Source organism: Macrobrachium nipponense, chromosome 13 (genome assembly GCF_015104395.2).
Source record: "Macrobrachium nipponense isolate FS-2020 chromosome 13, ASM1510439v2, whole genome shotgun sequence".
Taxonomy (NCBI): Eukaryota; Metazoa; Arthropoda; class Malacostraca; order Decapoda; family Palaemonidae; genus Macrobrachium; species Macrobrachium nipponense.
In genome coordinates, this window is record NC_087206.1 from 99,641,170 (window position 1) to 99,656,527 (window position 15,358).

General features: G+C 38.0%; 1 protein-coding gene across 16 annotated transcripts in view; it reads right to left on the reverse strand.

Annotated features, from left to right (window-relative positions):
• Positions 1-15,358, reverse strand: part of LOC135225223 (rho GTPase-activating protein 45-like) — a 617,019-nt gene that overhangs the window by 308,822 nt on the left and 292,839 nt on the right. For all 16 annotated transcript variants that reach the window (XR_010316935.1, XR_010316936.1, XM_064264541.1 and 13 more), the window contains one exon: positions 11,511-11,747. Coding sequence is in view for 14 of the 16 variants with exons in the window: in XM_064264541.1 (XP_064120611.1) it covers positions 11,511-11,747 (237 nt within the window). In the remaining 2 variants the exon portion in view is untranslated. The remainder of the gene's footprint in view (positions 1-11,510; positions 11,748-15,358) is intronic.

A 15,358-nucleotide genomic window follows, 5' to 3' on the forward strand; every position in this document is an offset into this window, starting at 1 on the left:
ATTGGTATGTTAATCATCCACCCTCCAATCATCAAACATACCAAATTGCAGCCCTCTAGCCCTAGTAGTTTTTAGTCTATTTATGGTTAGAGTTTGTCATGATCGTGTGTCTGGCATCGCTATATAACCCCTACACACGCCACCACCGGCTTGTGGCTGAAAGTTTCATGGCCCGTGGCTGAGAGTGTTTCAAACTGATTTATAAGCTATACAGAAAACTCGATTGTACCAGAAAAACTTCGGCGTATATTTTTACTCGTTTTATTTCGAGGTTAAGTAACCGTGCAGAGCATGACTCCCAAGACTAGAGTATTAACATATAGCCTGAAAGGTGTTATTGCAACTTCCTTCCAAGCTGATATTTACACACCTCTAAAGATGAGATGGATCAACTGATGCGTGAAACACATGGGAAGGCATAGAAGTACATTAGAGAAGTGTTTAGTGTGAGGGATGGATGAAATCAACTAATCCCCGAAATCACCCCTTCTTCACACTATTCTTTGGAACAGGAAGGTATGCCTCTGACGATCTTCAACACAATTAATTAAATCTTCAAATCCATCATTCACTCACTTTACTGTCCACCAAACTTCATCTTGATCCGTCATCATCAACGTTTCGAATCTTCCAGGCAACAAGCAAACATATTTACAAACAACATATACCCAACAGCGAGGATATCAAACAAAATGAATAGCTAACCGAAAAAGTGTGCCGTCATAAACGTCATAACATAAACGCCCATCCATTTAGTACGTTAGTGACGGCAACTTTCTCATTACGACGTTGAAATGATACAAACTGAGACTGGAGCATTTTTAGAGACGGATGAGGGTTTGGCTTTGACGTACGAAGCCGTCTTACGGATATCATCGATTAGCTTTAATCATTTTGGTAGTACAGAGACAAGATGAAAGTTGGGCATACTCTATGAGACGATAACATTTTCTACGGCACGTTCCGCTCAGTTCACCTGTATTATCGTATTTTATCTATCCAATTACCCCCCCCCCCCTCTCTCTCTCTCTCTCCTCTCTCTCTATGTCTCTCTCTCTCATCTTCTCTCTCTCTCTCTATCTCTCTCTCTCTCTCTCTCTCTCTCTCTCTCTCTCTCTCTCTCTCGTGAAATAACTAAAACCTCCCTCTCACACCTTAAAAGCTTTTTAGAACAAACGGTACAAAACAGAGAAATGAAAAGGGTACGACCTACACTTGTGATTATCACCCAACTCCGGAAGGCAAACAACCAGGGCGGCGTCTGGTGTTTCACGCAAACCCATTTTTTTTCTTCTTCTTCTTCTTCTTTTTGGCTTTAAAGAAGGGATAGGGGCCTAGGAAATGGGAGGTGGAAGGGGGAGGGGAAGTTACATATGAAACCATCTCCAGCTTACGTAACACACCGTGTTGGGTTTGCGGTTGACGGTACTTGTTTACTCATTTTCCTTTTGTGTAAGGACACTATCCACCGCAACGCTTTCTATAATGCGGTGTTGCGCAATCAAGAGTACAGTGTTTAAGTACATTGGAAAAAAATAGAGAAGCGCAATGATGAGGGATGACATCGCACTCCAAGATACTGTCCAGTCGAATAATAATAATAATAATGTCGCAGTACCATGGGACACCAGAGTTGAAGAGAAAGAAAGGGAAAAAATAGATAAGTATCAAGACCTGAAAATAGAAATAAGAAGGATATGGGATATGCCAGTGGAAATTGTATTCATAATCATAAGAACACTAGACACGATCCCAAGATCCCTGAAAAGGAATCTGGAAAAACTAGAGGCTGAAGTAGCTCCAGGACTCATGCAGAAGTGTGTGCTCCTGGAAACAGCGCACACAATAAGAAAAGTGATGGACTCCTAAGGAGGCAGGATGCAACCCGGAACCCCACACTATAAATACCACCCAGTCGAATTGGAGGACTGTGATAGACCAAAAAATAAATAAATAATAATAATAATAATAATATTCTTTACACCTAATCCATCTACAGACTAGTGAGGCTGTATTCTGGAGGAAAGCTTTCAGGTAAAAAAGAAATCACTAATCATTCAGTGAAAAACTGAGTACATCGCTGACTTAATCCATTATTATCAAAATATGACTGTTAGAATACAAGCAACGACCCAAATGTTAATGTATGTAATAATAATAATAGTTTATCCATATAAAAAAGGGGTGTCCCAACCAGAAGTCGGCAGGTTTTCAACGGATACATTATAGGCTAACTTTTTATTTTATTCTTGTATAGCTGCATATTATTATGTTATTTTGATATTAATAGATCTGCCTAATGCCATTTTATAATTAACTAATCGTGATTGAGTTATTCTCTAATCAGAGTTCGTTTTGTTTCAATAGTTATGGGGTATTTAGGAGATAAAAAAAAATCATTTTACCCAAGTTCATTTTTCCCCGTCATTTTGATGTACAGGGTGATGTACACCTCCACATTTTATAAGTAACAAACTCATTCATCATCCATGAGCAAAATACTTTTATTTTAAAAAGATGTTCGTCTTTTGCAAGTCTTAGGAAACAGCTTGCGAAGCAAATGAAACAGTATCAACAGGAAGTCACATGCACGGGATTTCCGTGAGAAGCATCGACTCAATAACACGCTAACTTTGTGGCATTAAAAAAGCTGTTGGTCACTCGCTGGCAATAGCAGCGCCGATGCTAGAGGATACTTATTGAATTCTATCTTCTGGAGAAAAAATAATAGCATTTAAGGTTTCGTTACTCCTTAGTTAAAACCGGAAAGGATGACCCTCGTTTACTCTCAATTCGGTCACAATGTGTTGAGTTGAGAATTTAGGCCAAAGGCCAAGCACAGGGACCTATGAGGTCATTCAGCGTTGAAATGGAAAACATCGCAGTTGCACTTTGAATCAAGAGTTAGGAGAGGGTGGAAAGTAAGACGAAGAAAGAAAATATGAAAGGAGGTACAGTAAAAGGAACGATAGTAGTTGCAGCTAGGGGCCGAAGGCACGCTGCAAAGAACCTTAAGTAATGCCTACAGTGCTCCGCATGTGGTCCACTGGCGGAGAGTCACAAGAGTGAATAAAAGCAGTGGTTGGGTCGAATAATGCCAAGTACCGAGCATCATTATACGACGCCATTGCGAAAGAGAAAGGATAACAACAAGATCAGAGAATCACTACAATGGTAGTAGTAATAGTAGTTTAGGAATTTCTCCCTGCATGAAGAGAGAGCCTGGTTGCTCTGCTCCTTCGAGAAGAGGTGCTCAGACCTGCTAATTCCTCCCTCTTTTTTTTTATGCGACAGCATAACATAGCAATCGGCATTCAGAAGCCTGTCCCATTACTTGTCACATATGAAGTCAATATCGTTGACATATATGAGATATTCCTCACATGCGCTCAGCATGCTTGGAAAAAATTAACCTCATACATGCATCCAGACGTAATATAAGATCAGCCTAAGAAAATATTTACCTTGTTGGTGCATATGACAAATACGTACGGACACTCACAGATTTGTACTTGTGCTTATATGTATGCACACATTTATACATATACCATATATATATAATGTATATACCTATACTATATGTATATAAATATACATATATATATATACTATATATATATATATATATATATATATAGACACATATTTTCACATCGAATCACCAAAGGGGAATTAAAAAGTGATGATTGGTTACCTAAGTGACACCATCTATATATATACATATATATATATATATATATATATATATATATATATATATACATATATATAATATATATATGTGTGTGTGTGTGTGTGTGTGTGTGTGTGTGTGTGTGTGTGTGTGTAACAGAAGTTGGGAACCCACACCTAAATGGATGAAACCTAAGAGAGGAAAGGCTGAAGTTGTGAAGTTGAGTGGCGGAATTTGCTTCACGCAGCGCAAGGCACATACGTATGTATGAAGCATATATATATATATATATATATATATATATATATATATATATATATATATATATACATATATATATATATAGTATGTGTGTAATCTACCCATATATAGTACGTACATAGTGTATCAGTTCAAACAGACGTGCGAATGAGTGGTTAATCCTTCTTCCCGGCATTTCCCCCTTTGAAATAACTTGGAAATGAGATGCTTTCTTCTAGTTCCTATCATCTACGCAAAGAGTGAGGTTCCGAAAGTCAATGGGCCGGCCGCTGTTGATTACCAAGTTCTCCGAAAGTCCCAAGATGGTGCATGCTGCAGCCATCTTCTCATACTAGACGGTCCAAGGGTGACCTAGGGGTTATTTATTATTCCTCGAAAATCCTTTTGGCGTAGCAAATTTTATGTTGGTCTTATGAAATGACCCGAGAAAAAACAATGTATCTACGTAACGCATTGTTTCACGTGGATTCTACAGCTTATCACAGATAATCATCTGATAGTTCATGCGCGTTTTCGATAAACTCGTGATGATGTAAATGATCCTCTTGAACTTAGCCACTGGGGGGGGTGCGAGCCAGCCCAACTCAGTACCGGTGCCAAGCCCGGATAAATAAGAAGGTCGGAGGCAGGAAGGGCATCTGTCCGTAAAACTTCTACCAAGTTATAGAAGGAGGCGTTCAAAGCAGAAAAAGAGGAGGAAGTTAATTGTCATCTTTCCATATAACTTGGGGAATGAAAAAGATCACATCCAAGCCCATCAAGATCCCCTTCTATGAAACTACTTTCTCCTTCCTAACTGAATAACTCTGAAAAATTAGGTCAATCGGTCTTGACAAGATAGTGTTGCCGCATAAAGATCAATAAACGAATTATAAGCCAAAGCAACTTCAAAATAAGAAGCAAGCAAATCATGCGATGCCATTTCACTTGATTTTCTAGTTCAGAGTATCATCGCCGACTTACAAACACAGGCCACTACTTGACACTGATATACTGATCTTGAGGCTGAAAAGAAAAACAAATCCTGCTCTCCCTTTATCCCCGTTAACAATTACACATAAGTCCTGGAAAACTCTTCCAAATCGGCTGAAACAATGGTACTCCAAACAGCCCACAACCTGAGTGTTTATCTTTGGGCTCCTCGCTTGAGATAACTCACTCTCTCTCTCTCTCTCTCTCTCTCTCTCTCTCTCTCTCTCTCTCTCTCTCTCTCTCTCTCTCTCCTTTCATTTATGAACTAATAGCTAATCTATACCATTATTTGTGTGGAGGCTCATGGTACCTTCATGGTGCCAACGAGTCTAAGATGATACAACGCGGATACTTCTGCGTTTCCACAACAATGTCCCTAAAAAAAGAACGGGTCAATGTATGAATGTTATATTAGAACAAAGGTTGTCCACAATAATCTTGCCATCTTTTTTCAGTCGAATAATAAAAGTTCATGTACCCTCAGTACGTGATTGAATAATTTAAGCCAACGCGCAAAATGCTACCAATTACATCATGCCCTTCTCTGCATAGAGCATGCCCTTTCCTGGCATACTAACACAAAAACAATTCTCTTTTAACCTATATAGTAGAGGTATCCTATCAAGTTTAAGTAAACCAAGGTTACCAGCTTCTTGCAAAGTTCAAAGGGACAACTTGGTAACGCACGATTATCAAATATAAGTTGAGCCTCCGTCCAAGCTATATTTAATGAAACTGGGTAATCTGACCTTTTGCTGAACGCAGGTCACCACATCGCTATTTCCGGTTCGAGACGCGAAATTCTACAGCTTTAAAGCCAAGCCGGGATTAAACGACCATATGAATATGAATTCATAAATAGGATGCCCACACACACAAGAAGAGGTATAATACCTGCGGCCGCCATAGCCATCACTCCTAAAGCGAGAGACTGGCCAAACAAACCTGGAAATCGTATGAGGCACAAACAAACCTGGAAATCGTATGAGGCACAAACAAACCTGGAAATCGTATGAGGCACAAACAAACCTGGAAATCGTATGAGGCACAAACAAACCTGGAAATCGTATGAGGCACAAACAAACCTGGAAATCGTATGAGGCACAAACAAACCTGGAAATCGTATGAGGCGGAGTTGAGGTCATGTTAGAAATCTGACAAATTAGGAATACTGAGACATTAAAAGGTTGTTGACATTATTCCTGTAGCTGTCACTGAAGTAAAGTTACACGAGCTCATTATCTTCAGGGCAGCCCAAACACACAGCCTATACCCCACAGTGCATGTGAAAATAGGATCCACTCAATAGTGAGACTAACGATGTTGCTTATTTTAAAACTACTTTGGAAAATGTCTAATATGGATGAAAACTCCTCATATTTATCAACAATTAGAAAAAAACAGACGTGATAACATGAATTCAAGCGTACTTCGTGCATGCATGCAAGCAATAAAAGAAATTTGAAAAAACTACAAGAAAAATGGGGACACATTTCACACAAGCCTTGCAACCCAAAACTGAAGATGACAGCAATATTCGTCGGACAGAAATGAATAAGACTGACAATCCAATGGCTAATCACTTAATTTCTAGTGCAAGATTACTCTATATAATATCGGAAGCTCTGCTTACTCACTGTTAAACGAAGAAAGCAACGTCGAAAGACAAGTAAGTATGAACAAATGTTCATTTTCGCCCACAACATCTGTTACTGCTACTGTTTTCGTAAACAGATGTAGTTCAGTTGCTAAAAAGTGTGCCACTACAAACACTTCATATATGATGTGTGTGTGTGTGTGTGTGTGTGTGTGTGTGTTAACCTCGCCTTACCTACTACCTGAGGTAGTAGGTAGTAACTTAGGCCCATTTCCTAAGAAGCCCATAAAGTGTGTGTTTGGCATTATTTATATATATATATATATATATATATATATATATATATATATATATATATATATATATATATATATAGATACATTATAAGATATATATAATATATATATTATATATCACTTTATATATATATATCTATATATATTATATATATATATATATTATATATATATATATATATATATATACATTATATATATATATATATATATATATATATATATATAATATATATATATACATACAAATAATAAAACAGTACCAGCTTATTTCATAACCACCGTAGCGCATATAGGCTACCGGCGACGGGAACAGCAGGGCGAAACCACAGAATCGGTCATTAGTTAATAGAGCCACAGCCAACACCTCCCCCCCCCCCTTTTTTTTTTCCAACTGCTGAGTTAATGGCTGAAATCATTTAACTTTCTCCCGTCTTCCGTTCGTCGGGACATGCGACAGGAAATGTCCCATTTACTGCTAATGCTTACGTTGCGGGGAGTATCTTCACGAAGAGAGGTGATTAACTGACAAGGTATAAGTTGAAAGCAAATAAAAATTAGGCATCTCATCCCTCCGCCATCAACAAAGTTTATTACTTTTGAAATCAAAACGGCTATTCTCAAAGCTTGACAAAAATCACACCAACACGTAAAAATGAGCACAAGTTTTGATATGCATCTTTATTTCGGATGCTTGTCAAAACTTAACAGTTCAAAACTGAGTATGTCTTAGTTTAACAGCTCTCCTAGGGCTGGCCCGAAGGATTAAGATATTTTCACGTGGCTAGGAACCAATTTCGTTACCTAGCAACGGGACCTAAATCTTATTGTGGGATCCGAACCACATTTTATTGGGAAATGAATTTCTAATCACCAGAAATAAATTCCTCTGATTCCACGTTGGCAGAGCGCGGAATCGAACTTGGACCGCCGAATCGGTAAGCGAGCACGCAAACCGCTCGTTCAAAACATGCCTATTCCTTTGTCTAGAGGCCATCCCTATACACAACACTTCGGTTATATAAATTTACAACGTCTAAACGTGTATACATTATAAATACACGGTGAGACGGAAAGAGAAAATGCAAACTAAAGGTGCGTCCACACGGTCGAACAATGTCCGACGGACAGACATTGTTACCATATCATAGGCGAAGCAGGATGACGTCATAAGCGTTGAAACGATGGAAGTATATCTGGCAACAAACAGTGGTACCAGATGAGGTTGTATACCACTGTTTTTGCTCTGCTCATAAGGCAAAGACCGGCAGAAAATTGTTAATTGGTAACAATGTTTCTTCCTACTTTCAAAGCCAATGAAAGGGAAAAGTGCAGACTGCGACTGAAGTATTTAAATATAGTTTATAGTGTAGAAAAGTCATATTCAAGTTAGGAATTTTAACGAAATATTTATAAAAGCCAGATAAACGGACAAAGGAAATGCTTTAAAAAAGAACTAATGCGAAAACAAAGAGGAATACCGTGATCAACTGAGCACTAGGCCTCTATAAAATCTTCCCTTATACACCAGAAAGGATTCGTGTTGATAAATAATGAGCATCATTTAGTATGATGGTTGCAATACATTAGAGTAACAATATTTCAAGCAATTACCCAAGTAATTGCGTTTTCAATTTAGAACGGAACGAATTCATTCCTGGAAATGGGGTGGCTAAAACCTGTGGAGAGAGAGAGAGAGAGAGAGAGAGAGAGAGAGAGAGAGAGAGAGAGAGAGAGAGCATTCACAATCTCGGTCGTACTCAAGGTAAAGTCCATTACTAAAATCTTGTCCGTTTTAAAGAAAATAATTTAAGTCATCTTTATGAAATATCGACTTACGTGGCTATAATCAAATATTCCCTTGCGGCTAAAATAGTTTGCGTCAGTATCCAACACGTGATCAAATAATGTCAAGGTTTTTGGCCTGAGGTTCTACAAAGAGGGAATTCCGTTTCAGTCCTGTACAAAGCAAATTTCGTTCGTTAAGACACGCATGATTAGCTAAAGACAAAAATGATCGACAACTTACTAAAACACTTATACCAAGCGAAAACGAATAGGTCTTCAAGTGATAAGATTAGTGGGGGGTACGAGTCGGTGGTCTTTCAAGGTTGAGGACGTCTGTAAATAGTTGACCTACTTGATCCGTTTAAGAGCTGAAAGACTTCTACCTAAATCGAACGTTTTTCCAGTGTTACCGCATCATGAACCTTCCTAAAAGATTCAACTTATACTCAAATGGAGTTTTTCTCAGTTGCTCTTGAGTACTGAATGTTAAACTCATGATTATATTCCTTCATGATTTTCATATTTCAAGATTTAAGAGGCTGTAGAAGGCGTATTAAATATCCCGTAAGGTTTCATCTGTGTGGAATGCTCAGTCGCTTTCCGAACGCCTCTAGAACCAAATCCCGTTTTCTAAAATTGTCCTTAACCGTAAGTGTATCTATTGTGTTCCAAAACATCTATAGTCTCTGGAAGACTCCAATACAGAGCTTCTTAGCTAGCAATCCCGTTCGTTCATGGTGATACTTTTTGTTCTTAGACGAAATGCTAATAAACACACTGATTTAAAATTCTTCTTAAACTGCGAACAGACGTAAATTGTTTATTATAGTAGATTCACATCAACCGTGCATCTCAGGCCTAGGCCACTCCCTTACGACGCTCCTGATTGGCCGCTGATATGCAAATAACAGGGCTGGAAACTCTCAGTCTCTCTCTCGAGTTCACATAAGCAGGATGCATGTTCCACCTCTCCTGAGGGAAGACATATCCCTCAGGAGAGGGAGAGGTGGAACATATATCCTGCCTATGTGAACTCTCTCTCGAGACTGAGAGTTTCCAGCCCTGTGATTGGCTTATCAACAGCCAATCAGGAGCGTCGTAAGGGACTGCTAGGCCTCGGATGCACGGCTGATGTGAATCTATTATAGTAATTCCTGTTCCTGTGATACCACTTTCTGAAAGCCCTTTCATCGGCCGCCGAATTAGAATTTATCTTTAATTTGTCATAACTTTCAAAATCACGCTTAACTTCGCCAATATTTGAATTGTTCGTGTCCCCTTAGATATAAATGTTCTTTGTTAATGTTGTAAAATTATGGTTCCTTAACATTATCTCGGTCCTCCTACATAACCTTAATCATCTTTTTAAAACCTGGAACTCTACCCACTAAGATTCTTACACACTTAGCGCCTTAACTCTTCCAAAATGCTTAATACTTGGCATTCTATAAACATCTGGAAATCCCCACCTCAATTTTTTCTAGTTTCTCATTGATCCAAAGCATAAGAGACACACCCTTCTTACAAAACTGTCATTTTAAAGCGGATCCTGCCAAATTTTCCCTCATATTCATTCTACCACAAATGTCTCTGTATAATAAAATGATCAAACTATTATAAACAAGATCTGCATCATACACGATATAGAAACATGAAAGAATAAAGAAAGAACCAACACACTGACAAAAAGCAGAATCATGGACCAGTTGTAGTACACGACTGCAATCAAGCGTGTCCTTGAGATGACGTGGCGTGCCCCAAGGTGCCCATGTTTGATGAAGTCCTGGTATGCGTGCTACGACTGCTCATACGTTCATATCTTAACAAGGACGTCTCAGGAGTACAACCACGCACATAATATGTACTGAACAAAATGGGAGCGCACGCACATGCAGAGATGCATATTCCTCGTTTAACAAGAAAAAAAAAATTAAATCATAATAAATGACGAAGGATTAACCACTGGACGATATTTATAGATTTGCCTCAAGACTGATAGATCTGAGAACTACGAAGCCAAAATAAATAACCAGTAATAACAATAACACCTTCATCATCATGATCATCGCTGCTCAGGAAGCGTTTAACATCCTAGTGGCCAGATTCAACGCGTCAAAACCAACAGCTACATCAGTACGCTATACAAGATAACGAGAGTATATAAATGGCGTTGAATGAATGTATGAAGTATAAGTGTCGGATGCAATGAATACCTGATGCTTCAGGGAAAAGAGAGAGAGAGAGAGAGAGAGAGAGAGAGAGAGAGAGAGAGAGAGAGAGAGAGAGAAATTCACTGTAAGGAACAGTAAGAAAAGGCAGAAAATCAGAACTAAACAACAGGTTCTGCAAAGTTCTGAAGAAAAAAATATAATATATATATATATATATATATATATATATATATATATATATATATATATATATATATATATATAAACAAACTTGGAACAGAAGATGACAGCTAATCAAAAGAGAGAGACAACAGCATGATGATGGAGGAAATATAAAACCCGTAGATGGAAAATGAGAAGGAAACCACAGAAGAAAATCGTCCGTAGCTTTTGACCTTCACTTGAACATAAATACGTAATCTGATCACATCAGGCAGCGCCTGCAGCATATCAAACACTTCACTCAAATCAAGCAACGAACAATTCTCAGCCTTGAGGAGAAAGAGAGATTACAATCCTTATACTCCAGAATCGACGTCCAAAATAACTGCTGGCAACTCCTCGCTCGACTGAATTCGTTATAGAATAATGTATTTATGCTTCTAAGTGATCATTAAGGGAATACAAAAAAATAAAAAAATAAAAAAATATATAAAAAAAAAACCTGTTCGGGACGAACGTATCCATACGAACAAATCAATGATGAAATGAGGGCAGGGCGCCCTGTGATCACAGGGGGAGGCCCTTCTTACCTCTTTCAGGGTGAAAGATCCTCTTCAGCTTGCCAAGGGCCTCCTTGAAGGCCCTAACGGCAGTCGTGAGGGCGACGATGTCTTCTTGCTCCACCAGGTGGCTGTCGGTGCTCCCTTCGGAGGAAATGGAGGCCAGGGAGAGCGACCGTGGCGTCGAGGTCACCGCCAGGGTTTGTGTGGAGGACGTCAGTCCCACGGAGGTCATAGCTGAGCCAGGGGGCCCCCCGCCCCCCATGCCTGTCAGAGGAAAAGAAGAGATGGTTAATGACCTGGAAGAATGAATATTCTATGGGATGCATCTCGTTGGGGAGGATGCATTCGATCGGAGATTGGGATGGAGGGAGGGATGGAGGGAGGGCAGGGAAAGGGAGGGAAGGAAGGGAGGGAAGGGAATGGAGGGAGGGAGGGAGGGAGGAACGGGAAGGGAAGGGAAGGATGAGGGAAGGGAGGGAGGCGGAGAGGGGAGGGAGGGAGGGAGGAAGGGATGGACTGGAAGGGAAGGAGGCTGAGATGAGGGAGTGAGAAGACGATATTCACAACACTCCGCTTGATAATGATTATTTCATTATTATTATTATTATTATTATTATTATTATTATTATTATTATTATTATTATTATTACTCAACTTGAACTACGACACAGAATTATCACAATGAACTCTCACAATGCAGAAACGGAAAATTTCATAAAAAGCATCGAAAATAATTTCTTCATATATTTATTAAATTGGGTATACTGGTAATGATGACAATTTGGACCAAATTACGGTAATGGACTCATATACAAGACACGCACGGCTATTGACGACTGAATCTGACAGGTCGGAAATGATAAAAATTATAAGACCATAACTGTAATTCAAATCATACTTCAAGTATCTGTTTAAATGTTGATCTAAATAATAATGCCTGTTCCTTCGTCACACACTGACTCTCAATAATTAAAAACGGTTATCATTCCATCATAATTCACTCTCTAAACGTCTGGTCCACTTTCAACCACTGTACTTAAATAAAAAAAGTGCACAAAATAGTAATAATAACTCCCCGATGACAATCGCTCATGAGGTTGCATTAGGACGGAATGAAGCTTCCGTAGTCGACAAATATCGATAAAATTCAATCGCAAAAGCAAGAGTTAAATCCTACGATGCATCGTCTTGTCTGACGCGAACAAAAAGGTGAAGCAAAAATCTGACTGTTTTGCGACAATAATAAAAACCTAATTAGCTAACCATGCAGGTGCTTCGTCCTAAAACGAGGCTGGATATACTGAGCGTAAAAGACATATATGGCATTAAAGGTTTATTGGATTGAACTGAATTGAATAAAGAATTCAGCCAAGCACTGGGACATACGAGATCATTCAGCGCTAGAACGGAAATTGACAATAAAGGTGTTAGGAGAGAGTGGAAAGTAAGAAGGAAGAAAGAGATATCAAAGAACGTACAGTAAAAGGAATGAAAGGGGTTCCTGCTAGGGGCCGAAGGCACATACAAAGAACCTTAAGTAATGCCTACAGTGCACCGCATGAGGTGAATTGACGGCACTACCCCCTTACGGGGTATTAAAGGTTTACAGGATCATTTATAGAGTGGGTTTGACTTTGAAGTAATAAAATTAGTTTAGAGAGTTAATAAAACTAAATATATGTAACAAAATGCAAGAGAAATAAACAAACTTGCAGTGAACGGTTCATCTCCATGACAAACGCCAGTTCAGCTCTTGACGGGCAGCCCACAACTTCGCAAAATTTCATTGGAAACCTTCATTACCGAAGGTAATCATTTGAAGGTATATAAATAAACCAAAAGGCAGAAAAAGGTAGAAAGTCAGCCATTCGACAGCTGAATGTCCAAGGCCGATAGATAGCATGTATTCTCTAGAGACCTTGGATGCCATGATCATTTCAAATGGGCGGTTTTGTTATATCTTAACGACCACACATTCATAAGGAACTATAGACTAAAAGGTCCCAAGTCGTTAAGCAAATTTCCAAGGAAAAGTGTCTATATATACGTGAGTCAAAAAACGGAGGAGAGACATATATATATGAAAAATAAGAAGAAACAAATATCAGTGATGAAATCAACCAACAAATATTATCTAAATAAATAAATGGCACTTGACAGGTACCACCAAGATTGAATTGATATCACGGTTAAAGCTGTGACTATAGCTGGTTCACTTAAGGTAGATTCTTGGATGAGCCCTTTGCTTACGAGACGTTTGTTTGGCGGCCGCTGATTGGCTGGTACCTGGAGGTAGGCAACTCCCAGCCAATCAGCGGCCGCCAAACAAACGTCTCGTAGGCATAGGGCTCACCCAAGAATCTATACCTTAAGTGAACCAGCTATAGCTACAACACTATAATTTGATCACAGGGCTGAGGATTATATTTGATATTCAGCCCAATTTGGTTCTTCTATCTCATGTAATATATATATATATATATATCTAGTATATATAATATTAGATATATATATAATATATATCTATATATATATATATATATATATATATATATATCAGTATAACATCCATACACATATTTTATACACATGTACGTAAATATATATGTACATGTATATACGTGTTATATGTATAAACCTATGTATTAAACAGTCACTTAATAGCATGTGACAACATATATAGCCGAGGCCACAATAACATATAAAAGGAGAATGTACACAGAGATTTCGTGTTCTTTTAACACATTTTCTAGATGTGTATAAGATGTATATTAAATATATATCATATATATATAATATATACTTATATATATAATATATTATATATATATATATAATATTTGAATATACGTATATATATATACCTATATATAATATATATTCACGGTAATCACAGCGATATAACATATAAGAGAGTATATATTTGACCACAAAGAAAGTGAAACAACAGTGCTCACGATCTTTCGGTTTACTCTAAGGCATTCTCAGCCAAGTTAGGTTTTGATATATGTTCTTTATTTACAAGAGTATACTACCCATTGATTCGGTATTAGACTACCTCAGAAGTGAAATGACCGGCTGGAGTAACCACTAACAATAATTTAAAATTTGGAAATTGACTGAAAGTTTATAATTGTTTCAAGAACACAACATTCCTAAGACTGAATAACTTTACCAAGGTTTTGGTACGTAAATGATCGGGAAAATCCGTTAAAGAAATCTGGCATATTAAATTTGCTCTAAAAACAGAAAAACACGGTTGGTTGCCCTTTCATACAGTTGTAGACGTGAATCCTGCCAGTGTAAAGTTAGTATATAAGAAAGACAACAAAAAAATATCGGACAAATAATCATTAGTTTTCAGGTCATATCAATATAAAATTTCTGAATTCTCTTCAGTGATCTGCGAGCATTTGGTGTTGTTAGTCCTGGATGCCTTGAGAGCTATCGAAAAATATGTACCGGGAACAATCATCTTAAAACACCATTTTTTCACGTAACTGGCTTTAATCCATCAAATTAATCGTGAAAATATTCAATATAAACATGACGTTTTCATATGATAATACTGCAAAGAAAAATTCTTTTAAGAAATTGTCCCCAACAAAGTAGCAACAGTTTTAAAATCTCATGATTCATTGTGTTACATGTCAGACTAAAGCTACATTAATGTTCATTTAGAACTGGCCAAAATACTGCTCTTTTGTACAGCTTTGACAAAAAAAAAAAATCCAATAGAACTGACTGGACCAGAAGCAACATAATAACAAGATGTAATAAGATGATCTGAAAACGACTCTTTGTATCTACAGTAAGTCAACTAACTAATGAAAATATCTACGGGTATTCACATCCAGGGCTATATACTTTTGATT